Here is an 18785-nt window from a genome sequence, read left to right as displayed (position 1 = left end):
GGGACTCATAATTTTTTTGTGTTGTCTTTATCACATTTTGGTATCAGGATTATGTTAGTTTGATAAAATGAACTGGGAAATCTTGCTGTTTTATGCTTAGGAATAGTTTAAATAACATAGGAATTATCTATTCCTTAAAGGTTTGATAAAAATTAACTATAATTCTGTCTCCATCTGGCATCTTTTGAGGGACCAGATCTGTTACAACTTTTGAAGTTACTTCTGGGTTTAATGGTCCAGGGTGGTGGTGTATTCATTTCTATTGCCAGCTTCTAGAATAGTGTCTGTTTTATAGTGGGTACTAAATATATTTGTGTTGAATGAATGGATAATTATAATTATGTTCCTAAGAGGTATATGGAATATATGCATTAGTGGTAATTAAAGCTAGGAGTTTGTGCCAGGCCCTAGTCTGAGTGCATTATGGATAGTAATTTGTTTAATCTTCTCCATAACCCTATGGAGAAGTTACTGTGAATCTCCATTTTACAGTAGAAACTGAGGCACAGAGTGGTTAGGTAAACTGCCTGAGATTATAAAACCAGTTAAATATTGCAGCCAGGATATTATACAAGTGATGATATTTGTATTTGGTAGGATTATGTATGTTTAAAAAGTACTCTTTTTTTTATTTGTTTAAAAAGTACTTTAAACAAATCTAATAGTATCATATAGACTTCCCAATTAAAAAAAACAAAAAACATTTCTCTAACTTTCTCAGAAACTTTCCTTCCAAAGCACACATACCTGTATGAGAGGGCGATCTCTCTGCGATCTGTCACCCCATTGATGCCAGGGTTGATTTAGCCAATCTGGCTGGCTAGGCTGGTGTCTCCTTCCTCCCTCATTGCTCCGTGTGCGTCCCTCCCCAAGCTGGTGCACTCGAAGAGGAGGACTTTCTCCCCATAGAGGAGGACCCTTCTTTGGTCAAGGATATACAAGTAGCTGCGATTCCCTTCTAGAACCTCCAGACAAGCTCCAAAGCACACATACCAATATGATAGGAAGTAGTACTTGTAGTTCACTTTCTTTTTTCCTTTCCTTCATGTGAATGGAACACAACATGCCTGTTTTGGTCATGTTATTGTTCCTGCTTAGCAGGTTTACCCTGTTTCTTCTACATGATTGTTACTCCTTTACATTAGTTGTCATTGTATGTCACCCAGTGGTTTTTTGTTGTTGTTTTTTAAGATTTTATTTATTTATTTGTGAGAGAGAGAACACAAGCAGGAGAAGTGGCAGGCAGAGGAAGAAGCAGACTCCCCACTGAGCAAGGAGCCTGGAGCAGGACTCCATCCCAGGACCCTGGGATCATGACCTGAGCTGAAGACAGACCCTTAACCAACTGAGCCGCCCAGGCATTCCCTCACCCAGTGTTTGGAAAGTACATTACAATTGCATATTTTATAGATTTCTTTTTGGTTAGATTTTAGCTTGGCTTCTTCCTAATGGGATAGTTTGTTCTGTTGATTTGAGAAGGAGTATAATGTTTTATTCTGCTCATCAGGTTTTCAACTGGTGGTTTCCTTGGGCTACATTGCAGGCTCCTCCTGTTCAGTCCACTGATTCCACTGTAGACAGAGTACTTTGTCATTTAAAAAAAATCAGATGTCAGAGATTAATTAGCCTTCATGGGATTATTAATGTGTTCCTTACACCAGTTTAAGGAGTTACTCTGAAGTGAGATCTGTTTTCTTTGGCTTTTTCAATGACATGAGTGAAACCTCTTTGCAAATGTAAGGATAGGTAAGTCTCACATTGTTAATTCATTTTGCAAATACTTGTGAGAGTGTCTAAAGTATGTCCTCTAATCTGCAGCTTTCAAATGATAGTTTATCCAGGTGCAATTGGGTCCTGCGTAGACTAGCTCATCCTATCTAACCTTAAATGAATCTGACCTGTGCCAGAAGACTAATTTATTAATTTGCAGCTGCGGGTATTCTGTTTCAGTGACTGGAAAACTCATTTCTGCTTGTTAGCATAATGCTGTCTTTGAATTTCCCAGATAACAAGAAATCAAAAGCGGGGCACCGGGGTGGCTCAGTGGATTCAGCCTCTGCCTTCAGCTCAGGTCATGATCTCAGGGTCCTGGGATTGAGCCCTGCATCAGGCTCTCTGCTCAGCAGGGAGCCTGCTTCTCCCTATCTCTCTCTCTCCCTGCCTGCCTCTCGGTCTACTGGTGACCTCTCTGTCAAATAAATAAATAAAATCTTAAAAAAAAAAAAAAATCAAAAGCAATCATGGTTGCTTGGTGTGTATAGAATAAACAAAGGAGATTGCACAGTCTTTAGCAGAAATTTCATTCAGGTTGTGACAAGTCTAAGGAATTACTGATATTTTACCCTAAAGAATTTTTTTTAGGATGGCGAAATATTTATATTTGTCAGTGCTTTTTCCTTGTCTCTGTTAGATAGATCAACACTAACACAGTCATACTTTCCAGATTTCATAGAGGTTACTACTCATTACTTTGCACTTATTACATTAAGACCTGTCTTTATTTTAGTTTGTTATACTCCTTTAACATTTGTTTTTTACTGTTACATTTTAGCTTGGTGTTTTGATCGGCTGTCTCTGAATCGCTTTGTAGGGCAGGTTACTACTAAGATTTGCTTCCTTAAAAGTATGTTCCCCTGAAGGAGATTCTGAGACCATTGTATTCTGACCACTGATCACTGTTTATATTTTGAGAATTGACTTTTTTGGTTATTTAAATATATTAGGGGTTTTTCGTTTGTTTGTTTTTTGTATTAAAAGGGCAGCATTACCCAGTTATACCCTGATGCATAATCCTGTGGAACTTTTTAAATATTACACCTACATCTATATAATTGAAATGGGAATCATACTGTACCTACATTATCATCCCCCTTTTTTATCTTAATAGATTAGATAGGTCTTTCACTGTATTTCTGGGCCCTATCTTTGGGTCTTTTAATTAACTCAACAAACATTTGTATATTACTTTGCCAGGTATTATTCCACTTATTAACTATACAGTAGTGAATGAAACAGTCAAAAGTTGATTGCCCTTGTGGAGCTTAATAAGGGGAAAGTCAGACAAGCAAAATAAGTTAAATCAGTAGTCTGTTAAGCAGTAGTAAACACTATGGGGAAAAAAGGCAGAGTAGGGAGTGTGGAAGAAGTGAAGTTTCAAAAAGTATAGTCAGCTAAGGCCTTACTGAGAAGACATTTGAATAGACATAAATGTAGTGAGGGAATGAGCTAGGAATGTGCCCACAAGAAGAGGCCAGTCAGGGGCGCCTGGGTGGCTCAGTGGGTTAAAGCCTCTGTCTTCGGCTCAGGTCATGATCCCAGGGTTCTGGGATTGAGCCCCACATCTGGCTCTCTGCTCAGCAGGGAGCCTGCTTCTCCCCCCGCCCCCTGCCCCCTCTGCCTGCCTCTCTACCTACTTGTGATTGCTCTCTGTCAAATAAATAAATAAAATCTTAAAAAAAAAAAAAAGAATTCAGGAAATGGATTTGAGGTAGAGGGTGGGAAAAAAAAAAGAGGCTAGTTAGAGCAGAGTAAGTGAGGGGGAATAGTAGGAGATAAGGTCACAGAGAAGGTGGTTGGGTGTGGTGATGGGGAAGAGAGTATTAGATAATGCAGAGCATGGTAGACTAGGGTTTTTGGTCTGATTGCAGTGGAAACCCAATGGAAGGTTTAGGGCAGAGAAATGATATAGTCTCACTTCAGTCTTAAAATGATCATTCTTACTGCTATTTTGAGAATAGAATGGGGGGCTGCAAGGAGTACAGGGGCAAGGGCGGAAGCAGAGAGACCATTTAATAGGCTAGAAATGCCAGTGGCTTGGTTGAGGGTAGTGAGAAATGTTTGAATTCTACATATAGTTGATAGTGGGCATAGTATTTGGTGGCAGATTGGATATAAGGTGTTAAGAGTTGCAGATAATTTAAAAAAGAGTTAAGGATGTACTAAGGTTTTTTGTCTGAGCAGCTTGAAAAATGGAGTCACGATCAGCTGAAATGGGGAACCCTGGGAGGAACAGATATGGGGGAGAAGATTCAAGAGTTCAGTTTGGGACGCAGTAAGTTTGATGTGCTTATTATGCATTCAGGCGGTTAGGTTGAGTAGGCAGAGGTCTTGGGTGGCAATAAGATTTGGAAATGTGGCTTGTATGTAAAACTGGGTGAAATTGCCAAGAGTCAAAATAGAAAGAAGAAATGCTCAGAGAATAGAGCCGTAGGTCCTGACTGATTAGAAGTTTGGAAGATAAAGAGGAATAAGCAGAGAAGACAACCAAGGAACAAAGAGGAAAACCTAGAATACAGCTCTGGAGACTGGATGAAGATTCTTAGCATATGTCTTAGCATATGTCTTCCCCTCCAGACTGTGTGGATTGATTTTTCTCTTCTTTGGGTTAAATACACATGCCATCCTTCCCATCCTTATTTTAGCTACCTATTACTGTAACAAAACAGGATTTTATGTTTTTAACAATAAGAAGATTCATTGTAAGTACTGCATGTATCGGCTGAAGATAATGTTCTCACAATAACTCTTACACTTAGAATCCACCCTGAGCAGACTCTGCAGGGATGTGGGACCAGCATCTGACTCCCAGGGAGTAAACAGCCAAGAGAGGGGAGTTGGGGAATCTGCAGCTAGCTCATCAGCTGAGGCATCCCTTGCAACTCTAAGCATTTTTGTAGGATTAGCTTCAGAACCAGGATTTAGGCTCTTTCTCAAAGTTAAGTACTGCCACTACTTACTGATTAGTTCAAGCACGTGATAATTTGCTCTCCTAGTTATTAGCAAGCAAGGAGGGTATATTATTTATTACTCTGTAACAGATTACCCTGGAATTTAGGTGCATCCAGCAACAGACATTGATTTTCTCACAGTTTCTGGGGGCCAAAAATTTGGGAGCAGCTTAGCTATGTGGTTCTGGTAAAGGTTTCCATGAGGTTATAATGAAAATGTCAGCTGTGGCTGCAGGCATTTGAACACTCAACTGGGGCTGGAGGATCTACTTTCAAGATACGTCACTCCCATGGCTGTTGGCAGGAGGCCTTAATTCCTTACCCTCTGCAAAGGGCTCCTTTAGTGTCCCCATACCATGACAGCTGGTTTCCTGAGAGTAAGTGATCTGAGAGAGAAAGGAAAAGGAAAGAAATCATAATGCCTTTTATATCCTGATCTTGGAAGCCAAACACTGTCATTTTGGCCATATTTTATCTGTAGGAAGTGAATCACTAGGTCCAGCCCACATCCAAGGGGAGAAGAATTAAACTCCACTTCTTGAAGGGAGGAGTATTAAAGAATCTGTAGATTTATTTTAAAACTACCACATTTCACCTTCTGGCCACAAATTACTACGGTTCTCTCATGTGCAAAATATACTCCCATCCTCCCAACACCCACCTGAAGCCTTGCCCCTTTATAGCATCAACTTGAAATCTGGGTGGTTGGTCCCAGTATGGATGAGGCTCCTTTGGTTATAGTTCTGCAAGTACAACTTCTTTTGATGTGAACACTTATAAATTAAAGAAATAAGTTTTCTGCCCCTCATGCACCCAGCATACAGTGCCGGAACAGGCATGTGCTAAACAGATACAGAGATTCATATTTAAAAAGGGAGAAAATGGGAGGCACGAAGAAGTCACTGACTCATAGCAATTCCGATTTTATCTGGATAAATGTTGGAAGTTTCTTGATTAGGACTTAGTAGTTCTTCTTTTGCCCAGGAATGCTGCTCTATGGCTCGTTTCCTCCTTCAAGGCACTTGGTTTCACCCTGTGAGTTATCTTTTTTCTTTTCCATGAAAAGTAGCCCAGAATCGCAGTTGCATAGTTTTCTTACTCTGCTTCTTGTCAGTAGAATTTTGAGGGTCCAAGAAACTTCTTTTCATTTTGTTTCGCCTCTGTACCTTTCAGTGTAACCTGGTAGCGTTTCTTTTTAAAACTTAGGGTCTTCTGTGAATGTTACTGAGATTCCTGCCATAAACAAAAGCCACACCCACAGATCTCTTCCAGATCATCTCCTTTCTCCCTTGGGCTTTTGCTGGCATTGCTGAGGGACAGTACTTGCAGTGGATAGAATTTTACCCTCCAAAAAGATATGTTCAGGTCCTAACCCCACACAACTGTGACTGTGACTTTATTTGGCATAAGGTCTTTATAGAAATAGATATAATCAAGTTAAGGTGAGATTGTATTGGGTTAGAGTGGACCCAACTGCAGTTGTTGGTATTCTTAGAGAAATTTGGACACAGAAGACACAGGAAAGAAAGTCACCTGAAGACCAAGGCAGAGATTAGAGTAATGTGTCTGCAAGCCAAGAAATAGCAAAGATTGCTGGGAACCACCACAAACTAGAAGAGGGCCATGGAACAGATTTCCCCCAGCGCCTCCAGAAGGAAGTAACCCTAACAACATCTTGATTTCAGACTCTGCCTTCCAAAACTTTTTGAACTGTATAGTTTGTGGGAATTTGTTATGGCAGCCCTTGGGGACTAATAGAACACCTACTTAAGCTTCTTGGAAGCCCAGTTGTTTAACGGAGTAGTTCTCAAGGCTATATAAATCTTTAAGAGGTCTTAACAAAGGATTTTTATAGCCACATTCTAGGCTTCCTTGTTAACCATTTTCTTTCAGCAATGCCCTGAATTTGATATTCCATAGGAAGCCATTTCTTTTTTTTTTTTAATAAATTTTATTTTATTATTTTTTAAAGATTTTTATTTATTTATTTGACAGACAGAGAGCACAGGTAGGCAGAGAGGCAGGCAGAGAGAGAGGAGGAAACAGGCTCCCCTCTGAGCAGAGAGCCCGATGCGGGGTTCGATCCCAGGACCCTGGGATCATGACCTAAGCCGAAGGCAGAGGCTTTAACCCACTGAGCCACCCAGGCGCCCCTGGAAGCCATTTCTTAATTTTAGTATCATTTACCATCTGGAGAGGCTGGGAATTTTCAGAATTATTTAATCTTGACTCCCTTTTTGTTTAATTATTCTTCTGCATAGGGGTGTCTGGCTGGCTCAGTCGGAAGAGTATAGGACCTTTAATCTTGGGGTTGTGAGTTTGAGCCCTGTGTTGGGTGCAGAAATTACTTTAAAATTTTTTTAAAAATAAACTTTATTCTTTCCTTTAATTTATCCCTCTCTTCTTACATTTTAATGTAAGCAGCAAGGAGAAGCCAAGAGGTACCTTTAGCATCTGGACATCTTGTTAGCTAGACCCAGTTCATGAGCCACAACTTCTGCTTATGTGTTATGATGGGCAACTTTTGCTACTACATAACAAGGATCCCTTTCCCTCCAGTTTCCAAGATTTTTCTCACTTAAAGCTCTCATCCATAAATTTCTCAAAGGATATATCATACTTCTCTTTCTTCAAGGCTCTTCAAACTTTCACTGATAATCTCCTCAGAATCCTTCCAACTTTTACCCACTGTTGGGGTCTAACTCTATTCCCATGTTTTAGGTTTTTGTTGTAACAGAACACATTTCCAGGTATCAAAATCTGAATTAGTTACCTGTTGCTGTGTAACAGATTACACTAGAGCTTAGTGGTTGAAATTAACAAGCATTAATTATCTTATAAGTTCATTAGGTTAAGAATTTGGGGGCAGTTTAGCTGGGTGGTTCTGGCCCAGTGTCTTACGAGCTTTTCATCAAGACATTAACTATTACTGCAGTCATCTGAAGGATCAACTGAGTATTACTCATACTCTGGCAAGTTTGTTCTGGCTACTGGGGAGGCTTCAGTTCCATATCATATAGGCCTTTACCAGACTGTTTGACATAGCACTTTTTCCAGAGGTGATTCAAGAGAGAGCACAGTGCTCTTTATGACCTAATCTTGGAAGTCACAGATTATCCTGCCATATTCTATTGTTAAGAAGTAAGTCACAGTATGGTATTGGCTTAAAACAGACACCTAAATCAATGGAACAGTATAGAGAGCTTAGAAATAAATTCAAAAGCCAAGAATATATACAGTGGGGAAAGTGTAGTTTCTTCAACAAATGTTGGGAAAACTGGGCCACTATCTTACACCATACATAAAAATTAACTCAGATGGGATGTAAGACCTGAAACCATAAACCTTTTGGAAGGGAACATAAGTGATTACCTCTTTGACATCTGTCTGGTAATGATTTTCTTAATCTAACTTCAAAAGTAAACGCAACAAAAGCAAAAATAGACAAGCTAGGGGCGCCTGGGTGGCTCAGTGGGTTAAGCCGCTGCCTTCGGCTCAGGTCATGATCTCAGGGTCCTGGGATCGAGCCCCGCATCGGGCTCTCTGCTCAGCAGAGAGCCTGCTTTCCTCTCTCTCTCTCTGCCTGCCTCTATGCCTACTAGTGATCTCTCTCTGTCAAATAACTAAATAAAATCTTTTAAAAAAAATAGACAAGCTAATAAGCTAAAGAGCTTCTGCACAACAAAGGAAATTGTCAACAGAATGAAAAGGCAGCCTATTGAATAGGAGAATTTGCAAAGCTGATAAGGGGTTAATAGCCAAAATATATAAAGGACTCATACAATGCAATACCAAAAAAAGAAAACCAGTCTGATTAAAAAAGGGATCAGAATATCTGAATAGCTGTTTTTCTGAAGAAGATACACAGATAGCCAAAACATACATGAAAATGTGCTCAAGATCATTAAGCAGGGAAATATAAATCAAAACCATAATGAAATGTCACTTTCCACCTGTTAGAATGGCTGTTATCAAAAAGACAAGAAAAAACAAGTGTTGGCGAGAATGTGAATAAAAGGAAACCCTCATGAACTATTGGTGGAAATCTAAATTGGTGCACCCACTATGGAAAATAGTATGGAGGTTCTTTTTTTTTTTTTAAGATTTTATTTATTTACAAATTTCTAGGTATAGAATAAGTAGTGGGGATGTAATGTATAGCATGGTGACTATATCATCTGGGAAATGCAAATCAAAACCATAAAATTATTATACTTCATTATAGTTAATTATAAGTAACTACAGTATTATAGTTAATATATTACATATTTACAAGTTGCTAAGAACGTAGATCTTAAAAGTTGTAATCACAAAAAAAAAATTTTGTAACTATGTTTGGCGATGCATGTTAACTAGTCTTCTGGTGGTCATTTATAATATATAGGAACATCAAATGATTATATTGTACACCTGAAACTAATACAATGTTCATGTGAATTTTACCTTAATAAAAAACAAGAAGTCACTAAGTCCAGCCTACACTCATAGGAGGATCATAAAACAATTGTGTACATTTTTTTGGTGTGGACATATTTTAAAATACATAGTCTAGTTAGCTTTAGGAATAGGGAGAGTCTAATATTGGCTACTGTCATTGTTATATCAATTGGCCTAATAAATAAAGTGGGAATGAGGGGGTTAAAATTATGTAACATGTCAGTTATGTCTCAGTAAAGCTGGAGAAAAAAAGTGCATTTCACTCACAAAACGAGATTTAGGAGAAAGATTTCTTGTCTTTTTCTTTTGCCCACTATTGCTTTGGGTAACAAAGATCAACTCCCTAATATAAAGGACTGGGTAAGTATGCCATCCTTAGTGTTCAGAATGACAAGATTCAGGTGTGTGTATGTTTGAGTTTGTTTGTGTTATAGGCAATTGAAACACCTTTTGAGGGCTGATATAGCATGTTGATAAATGTTGGTAAAGTGGGATTATTATCAAAAAAGTTTTTTTACAGGGCTCTTTGAATAATACCTTACACAGAAACCCAGTGTGTAAAAACATTTAAAAATGGAACTACTGTTGTTACAGGATGGGCCCAGATCCCACTGATTCAGCATCCCTTTCAGCCTCGCTGTCAAGGATCCAAAGAACATCATTTGAAAACTACACCATGTAATCAGTCCCTTTCAAGCCTAATTCACAAAAAAATCTATTAATACGTAAGATGATAGAGCTCATCAAGAGCCATAATAGCAGAATAGCCCTTTACCACTTTACCAGTTAGGAGACTGATTTCTGGTGTTATCTGCTATATAATGGTCGGTGAAAACCCATCGTGATTTGGAGAAGTAGTTGATGATTGGTCAGCCATTGATATCTGTAGAATACTCTCATTAGTCTCTTGTCTCACCTAACTGTTTTTTCCTTCAACAGAATAATACAACAGATCTTTACAGGATTCTTTGCAAATTCTGCAATTCCTGGATCCTCACATCCTTTTTCCTGGTAAGTAACTAAATGCCCTGTGCCTTACTTTGCTGGAGTAGCAGCAGCGTTTTAGGTATCCGTACCATTGTGAGAGCAAGAGCTGCACAGGTGAGTATATAAAGATATGATTGGCATACTGTTAGATTGCCTTTATTTGCTGAGCGCAAACTTAAATCAGAACTTTTTTTTTTTTTTTTTTTTTTTTTAAATTTTTCAGTCTCCTGAGGGCCATCCTGGTCTCCCAGGATGTCCAGGCACTGGATATGTCGGTTTTGGTTCATATTCTGGCCTGAGAGTTGTGTTGAGAGGGGAATGAGACAGTCCCCGCCAGGCCTGGTATCTGGACTTTGCAGGTTTCTTTTCTAGCTCATATGGGAAGATTTTATTCCTTAAGAATTTCTGTAATTAAAAACATGTTGCTTAACTTCCTTTTCGCAAAGTAAGAAGGTTTGTCAGAAGAAACAAAGGCTGTAATTCAGTATCAGAGTGACACTTAAGTACGATAGGGGTTAAGATGGAATTTCCTCTTGTCTGGACAATTACGTGCCCCTTCTGTCTCTGCCCCAGAAGGCTCCTTTCCGCAGAGGACCTCAGTCCTTCCACACAGTTACCCTATTTTCCAGCTGCTCATTTCTTTTAACGTGTTCCAGCCAAAGAGTCTGGGCATCTGTCATCCTGGGTAGTGCACAGGCAGCTCCAGAAAGAGGTGCTGCCAAGTTCCTTTTGTAATTGCTCTAAGTTGTGATTCAGAGAGACTGCTGTGGCTGTTACTCGACTTGAAAGCTCCACATTATCAAGGACCACGGGCAGCCTCTTTGAATGAAGGAAGTCTGCTATAGATTTTGGCCAATCACAAAGGGAAAACTCTCTTTAAAAAGCAGCTCCATTTATGTTTACTGTAAGTGGGCACAGAGAAGACAAACTTTTCTTAGCCAGTAGACAATGAGTCACACTTTTTGCTTTGGTGTGTCATGTGGTATTTTAGGTAGCTTCACATTTTATGTTCTATTTGGTTAAATAAAAATTCCTTACTTAAGAGAATAAGAGACTACTTCCGGATAATCTGTTTGACCTTTAAATATTGAGAAATTCTTTGCCTCTTGATTTTAGAGAACTAGTGACTTTCCAGCTCTGAGGGAGAGCAGGATCTGCCAGTATTTTCTGTGGTGTAAGGCAGAGACTGGTCACTCCATCTAATGCTGTCTGTCTCATCTCATGTATAGGAGCGGGATGCTGCACTCCAACCCTGGGGACTATGCCTGGGGTCAGACAGGGCTTGATGCCATTGTAACCCAGGTGAGGAGCTGCCTTTTGAGGGTGTCTGTTCAGTGTGTCTCATGGTTCCACAGGCTTCCTGCTTTCCTTTTGCTACTTTCTGAAATGGCAGATACTCTGCTTTCCCTAGTATTTTGAGCTTGTGGGTTTCCATTTTACAGAAGGGATAAATGGTTTATGGGTTTAGTTTAGCACCCATGTACCTTCTAGGTGCTAGGGACTTTTTGGAAGATGGCTTTACCTCCATAGGAAGAAAAGACTTCTATAACAAACAGTACTTTGTATTTTTGGCCTCTTGTTCAGTCCTATGAGTTTTTTATAAACAAGTGCTTCACAAAAAAAGGAGGGTCTCCTCACATGTTGAAGCAGGCGTTTCTGCTAGTTGGAGCAAAGTAGGGGAAGGAAGCAAAGAAAAAGGTATTCCCGTGCCATGTAGAATTGCTCCCACTTATTTATGTTTATTTTAATTTAATTGGGTTTTCATTTCCCTTATGGATTGCTGAGGATAGAAAGCATGTCATTTATATCCAGATCTTCTCGTAAGTAGTAATTTACCTATTTCTTGGCTTACTTTAATGCTACTTTCCATACTCCCACCCTTTTTTTTCTTCCAGCAGAATGAAAGTTTTAGAGCAGTTAAGTATTACTTTTTGTTCAGTTATAGTTTTATTCCTGACATCACAACCCTTATGCTGCCTCTGAAGTTGCTTTATGCCCAGAGGCGGACCTTGCAATGATAGTTTTATCTGTAGACTTACACTGTTGTCACTCTGAAATTGTAAAGGAATTGTGAGTGTTCTGGAAGAAGGAAAGAGGAAACCCAAGCCTCTCAGAGCCTTGCAGAAATAAGAGCAACTAACATTTCTTATATATGTACTGTTTATTCTCAGTTGGAGCAGCTCCCTCTCCGGCGATAATCTCTGCCACTTCTTCTTTTTCTTTTTCCTTTTTTGTAGCTTTTGGGACAACTGGAGAACACAGGGCCTCCCCCAGCTGACAAGGAAAAGATCACATCTCTTCCAACAGTGACAATAACTCAGGAACAAGTTGGTAGGTTCAGTTCTATACTTAACTCTGTCAACTTCTTTTTTTTTTTTTTTTTAATATTTTTATTTATTTATTTGATAGAGAGATCACAAGTAGGCAGAGAGAGAGGGGGAAGCAGGCTCCCCGCTGAGCAGAGAGCCCGATGCGGGGCTCGATCCCAGGACCCTGGGATCATGACCTGAGCTGAAGGCAGAGGCTTAAACCACTGAGCCACCCAGGCGCCCCAACTCTGTCAACTTCTGATTCAAAATTCCAGCACCTTCCTATACTAAGGATCTTCAGGTGAAGCTATAGCACTCCTAAAATTCCTACCTGGGTGTCATATATTTAAGATGTCTGCCTTTTCATTAGGGTTAGTCATGTTGATGCAGAATTGGACAAATCTTTTTTTAAATTATAAAGAGAAAGAAGGCTAAGTTAGGACAGTTGCTGATGTTGCACAGTTTTTAATAGAGAAGAGGGAGCTCCAGGGAAAGACCATCTGGTGAAGGGATATATATGTTTGTTTGTTTTGAGGTAGGCTCCATGCCCAATGTGGGGCTTGAATTCATGACCCTAAGATCAAGAGTTGCATACTGTACTGACTGAGCCAGCCAGACACCCGTTTTTAATATAGTTGGAAATCATTATGATAAAGGACAGTTCAGAAGGTTACAGACTTTATCTTACGTTTTTAGTACATGCAAATCTATACGACTTTAATCTTATGGGAACAAGGGAGTTTTTTGTTTTTACATTTGGAATGTTCCTTTTTGGTTATTATTACTATTTTTTAATAAGCAGGTGTACAGTGTGTGCTCAGGATAGAAGTAGAGCCCATGCTTTGATGTTTTGTGGAGTCATTTTGACCTTGGTATGTAGATTTCCTGGGGCCCAGGAGAAGGGTCTACAAATGTTGAAGGCTGAGAATTTCTTTTATGAGCCAGTAAGTATTTCCTCAGCAGCCGCCATCTCCTTTTTCTAGGTGCCATGGAGGAGACAAAAGAGGTACAAGATAAGCCTTGATTTCTTGAAGAGCTTAGCAAGGAAACCAAGACTCAACTGAACTATTAGAAAACAGTATAAAAAATTGGGCACCTGGGTGGCTCAGTAGGTTGAGCCGCTGCCTTCAGCTCAGGTCATGATCTCAGGGTCCTGGGATCGAGTCCCGCATCGGGCTCTCTTCTCAGCGGGGAGCCTGCTTCCTCCTCTCTCTCTCTCTGCCTGCCTCTCTGCCTACTTGTAATCTCTCTCTGTCAAATAAATAAATAAAATCTTTAAAAAAAAAACAGTATAAAAAATAGTATTGAGCAGATGATACAGAGAAAGAGAAAAAATGGGGGGCTGGGAATTTGTTTCCTATTTACTTGCCTGATAGAATTAGGTACTTAATTTTTTTTTTTTTTAAGATTTTATTTATTTACTTGACAGAACTCACAAGTAGATGGAGAGGCAGGCAGAGAGAGAGAGGGGGAAGCAGGCTCCCTGCTGAGCAGAGAGCCCGATGCGGGACTCGATCCCAGGACCCTGAGATCATGACCTGAGCCGAAGGCAGCGGCTTAACCCACTGAGCCACCCAGGCACCCCACAATTAGGTACTTTAGACACAGATACTATTTTTAAGCACTGAAGGAATTTAGTGACAAGGAACATTATATTGAACTAAGCAGTTCTTTCCCCACAAATTCCAGATTAAGTTAGAGAAGATTTTGAAGACAGGATGGGCCATCTTAGAGAGGTCATTTTGCTCAAGGAAAAATATGAACCAATGTGAGAATGTCAACATGGACATAGTGTCTCAATCAGGTATAAGGAGAGTCCCCTTATTAGCCCTGAAATAGAATCTGGTTTGGGGTTAGTGGGAAGTGTGACTGGTTAGGAAGGGAGGGGCCTTGTTTGTATGGACCTTGAAACTGGCAGAGTAGTTAGGGCTGGATATTTTAGATAGGAGGCAGGTTTCATAGCTCCCCAAGTGGAGGATTGAAGAACTTTAGGTAGTCTTTAGAGATGATTAGTTTAGAGGTGGTGTCTCAAATAGATTGGAAGGCAAAGAAGGCAGAAGCAGGGATTTAAGGGGCTGCTGCCGCATGTTGGGGGTGCAGCTAATGGTGGCAGTGCTGACAGACAGGGAGGGGGTAGACTCAGGATCATTTTGAAGAAAGGCTTTCCTCACTGATTGCCTAATAGGATAAAGAAGGGAAGAAGGTCAAAGAGTACAGAAGGTTTTGCAGCTTGGGAACCACAGAGCTGGTGCTGCCATCTGGCAGGGGTGGGGGAATTGTGAGCCGGCCCCAGTTGGGTTATGGAAGTGATGTGATATTTTTAAACATGTTGATTTTGAGTTATCAGCTGGGAATTCAAGTAAAGATGAGCTGGGGATTGCTGTGAAGCTAGTATTAGGGAAAAGTAGCTGGTTGCAAAGCTTAGGTAAATTTGGAGGGTTGAAAGCTAGGGTCGAGGATACTACCTGGGGGGTTGTTCCAATAGACCAGACATTATGAAATAATAGCTAGAATTGAGGTGAAGGTGTTAGGGAATAGTGGAGAGGGAGGAGTAAATCTGTTAAGTGGTAGTCTCACTCCAGATCCTTGACGGCTGCTATGGGCACGTCGCACACCCTGGCCACTGGAGAGAGAGACTATCTGGTATTGTTAGCCAGACTTGGGAAACTCTGACTCCGCTGCCTGGTACTCCCAATTTAGTTTGCGGCTGTTCCTCACAAAGTGTTTCTTGTCTCTGGACTTGGAACCTGAGCTTTCCTTGGGCTTTGCAATTCTGCAGCACCACCTCCTGGTATAGCTTTTAATTAACAACTTGTACAGAGGCTTTAGGACAACCACCCTGAAAGAGGATGCAGAGTGTGGAAAATAGGGTAAAAGTGGCTTGAGATACTGACTAAGTAGACACTTTTTTTTTCCTAAGTAGACACTTGAGTCACTTTACTAAGTAGAAACTGCTAGAAGTCTGTCACACGTCTGGGAAGATGTTTTTCCTGTTTCACTTAGCAAATAATCTAAGCCTGGGGATATTTTTTTCCAAGTCTTGACTTTGAAAAGTAGACCTTAATAATTTCTATGCAGTCCTTACCTAAGCCCATTCATGTCCCTGTCTACTATCATGTCCTCCTGCATTTTGAAATAAAATTCCTGCTTCCTACCTTCTCCAGTGGCTAGGATGCACTTTGTATTTTTTCTTTATGCATTTCTTTGGTTAAAGACTGGGCTAGTTTTTTCTTCTTTCCTTTTGCTCACTTACTTTAGAATGCATTTCCTCCTCCAACAGATATGGGTTTAGAGTGTCCAGTGTGCAAAGAAGATTACACAGTTGAAGAGGAAGTCCGACAGTTACCCTGCAACCACTTCTTCCACAGCAGTTGTATTGTACCATGGTTAGAACTGGTGAGTATAGACAGCTGTCGTGTGTGATGGGCCGTCTCTGCCAGTCCCATCTCTTCGTGGGAGCGGGGGAAGGCGGTGGTTTGGAGTTCATAGAAAACCAAGCAGAGCAGATATTAGTCCCTGGCTGATTCCTGCTGGTGCCATTACCGTTTTTTAGATCACTGTGTGTTGGAACTTCTTTGACCAGTAGTTACCAAACCATAGCCTACAGGTCTTGGGCCTGCCACCTGTTTTTGTAAATGAACTTTTGTTGGAACATAGCTACGCTTATTTTTTTTTTTTTTTAAAGATTTTATTTATTTATTTGAGAGAGAGAGACAGTGAGAGAGAGCATGAGCGAGGAGAAGGTCAGAGAGCGAAGCAGACTCCCCATGGAGCTGGGAGCCCGATGTGGGACTCGATCCCGGGACTCCAGGATCACGCCCTGAGCCGAAGGCAGTCGTCCAACCAACTGCGCCACCCAGGCGTCCCAGCTACGCTTATTTGTTGACAGTTGTCTATGGCTACTTTTGTGCTGTGTCAGCAGAGTTGAGCAGTTGCAACATAGGTGGTATATCCTATGAAGTCTAAAATATTTACCATCAGTCCCTTCACAGAAAGTTTGCTGACCCCTGCCATCTCAGGCCACTTTCTTTATCTCTTTCTTTCTTTTTCTTTTTTTTTTTTTTTAAGATTTTATTTATTTATTTATTTGAGAGAGAGCATACATGTGGAGGGGGGATTTTGGGAGGGGAGAGGGAGAAGCAGACTCCCCACTAAGCAGGGAGCCCGACACAGGGCTCAGTCCCAGGACCCTGAGATCATGACCTGAGCTGAAGGCAGACACTTAACTGACTGAGCCACTCAGGTGCTCCCAGGTCAGTGTTGCTGGTTCGTTCTGTTTGGTGATGTGTGGTAGCTGTTGTTAAGTTGCTGTCCTAGAATTCTCTCTGGCATTTCTGTTTAAATTCTTTGGAAGATGTCCTGGTGTTATACCTTCGAGCCCAGCATGCACTGTGTGAGAATACATGCCCTTTCTGTTTTTCTACCTGCCAGCTCTCAAGATTTCTTAAGTGTTTAGCACTTCCAGCTTCTCAGGTCATGCTATTTACTAGGAATTTTACTATTTACTATTTACATGGTATCTTTGTGTTTCAGCACGACACGTGTCCGGTATGTAGGAAGAGCTTAAATGGTGAGGACTCTACTCGGCAAACCCAGAGCTCTGAGGCCTCTGCAAGCAACAGATATAGCAATGACAGCCAGCTACATGACCGATGGACTTTCTGAAGCTAAAGCCTGCATCTGAGCCAGGGCTGTGGTAGTCTTCTTATCACAGCTGTCAATTGTATCAAAACAAAAAAATAGTAGGTGGATTTAGGAATTGCATAAGAAACCCCAACCCATAATATTAATGCAGTGAGTGTTTTTCTTCTCTAAATTTAAAGTTAGTATCTGCAGATGGAATCGTATCTACAACCAAATGCCTCTTATTCCTGAATTCAGAGTGATACTTTTTTAAGTGTGAAACTTGATTATGTGGGTTTCCCCCGCCAGAATAGAATCACTTTACCTTAAAGTCTAGCTAGGGTCCCACTATCTGTCATGTTCTCCTGTAGTGGATGTTACCACCTCCTTCTCTAACCTCTCCCCTATCATTAGTATATTTTATAGTACATGCAGTGGAACCACAGCCCTAAAGTCCGCTGATACAAAGTCTTCCTGTTTTAATTGTACAAAAGCATCTACTCTTGGCCACAGAAGCCACAAAGCAAGAACAGATTAATTCAGGAATCTGAGACTAATGATTTTGTTTTGTTTTGAATTATCAGAAAATCAAAGGGAAATTAGAGTGGGGAGGAGAAAATGGCTGATCATTGTACTCTTTGATTTTCTCATTTTAATTTTTAAAGACTACTTCACAAGGTGCAGTTTCTGCAGAAGCCAACATGACATAACTTAGGAATCTTAAATTGGTGGGAATCTGATTCTGGTTCCCTTTTGAAAATGGGTTGGGCAGCATATAGGCACAGAAGAAAAGGTATTTGAAATCTTTGGTTCTGAGGTTCCTTTAATAACCCCCAACTCATTGTTTACTGCCTTTTGTCATGGGGACCTTAAGATAATTTCCCTCAGAAATAGAATTATTTCATTACTGCTTCTACAGCCAATTCACTGTTTTTAGTAATTCATTGGCCTTCAGGAATTGAGATTTCACATTGTCTCATTTTAATTTTTTAAGCCCTTTTATCATCTCTGAAATCTTTCTGTTCTGCTTGATTCTGGTTGTACTTGGAATCAAACTGATTATTGTGATCATGCCCAAAACAGCTTGGCCTTGGAGAGGTGGGCCTTCTATTTTCTGCCTAACAATGTCTCATTGCACATGCACATGCTCTTTGAAGCATTTAAGTGTTTAAAGTTGAATAAATGAAGAAGATCAAGAATGTTGTTGGAACTTCAGAGTCTCAAAAGGAAATAATGGGGGCATGTAACCACTGTTAACTCAGCATAGAGGGTGACGGGGGCTCCATTTGTCTGGTCACATCAGTCCTTCACAGTTTGGAATGATTCAAACAGGAAGGCCACTCTTTGGTGAGTGTCTTTCTTGGATCGGAGTCTTTCTTCAGTTTTTGCTGACTATCATACACTGGTTTTGGGGTGAAGGAAGGGGGTTAGGGATATCTTTGTACTTTGGTAGAGGATAAAGAAGTAGGGGAGGGAAGAGAGAAAGTGGGAGAGTGGCTTGCTGAATTAACAGCCTGCCTGTAGAATTGTGACCGTAAGGTCTGATTCAGACCTTAGGAGCCCAGGGAACAAAAGATGTTTTCTCCTCTGCCTCTCATGTAATATCTCTGCAGAGATCATTTCTTTGGAGAATGTGAGCTATTTACTATGGGTATCAGTGTGTATCCTGAAACTACAGATTGGTTTGAGGGTGGAGGGAAGC

The 18785-nt window shown here is 40.5% G+C and overlaps 1 protein-coding gene across 1 annotated transcript in view; it reads left to right on the top strand.

The window, feature by feature from the left end:
• The window catches only part of RNF115 (ring finger protein 115), a 72016-nt gene extending 53734 nt beyond the window's left edge, over window positions 1-18282 (top strand). The window contains exons 5-9 of the mRNA XM_044239079.1: window positions 10104-10175; window positions 11381-11453; window positions 12389-12482; window positions 15741-15856; window positions 16994-18282. Coding sequence (XP_044095014.1) covers window positions 10104-10175; window positions 11381-11453; window positions 12389-12482; window positions 15741-15856; window positions 16994-17125 — 487 coding nt within the window. The 3' untranslated portion in view covers window positions 17126-18282. The remainder of the gene's footprint in view (window positions 1-10103; window positions 10176-11380; window positions 11454-12388; window positions 12483-15740; window positions 15857-16993) is intronic.
• Window positions 18283-18785: the final 503 nt, after the last annotated feature.

This window comes from Neovison vison, chromosome 2 (assembly GCF_020171115.1).
Source record: "Neovison vison isolate M4711 chromosome 2, ASM_NN_V1, whole genome shotgun sequence".
In the NCBI taxonomy this organism is placed as follows: Eukaryota; Metazoa; Chordata; class Mammalia; order Carnivora; family Mustelidae; genus Neogale; species Neogale vison.
Note: the sequence above shows the minus strand (reverse complement) of the source record. Positions and strands in the feature narration are given on the sequence as shown.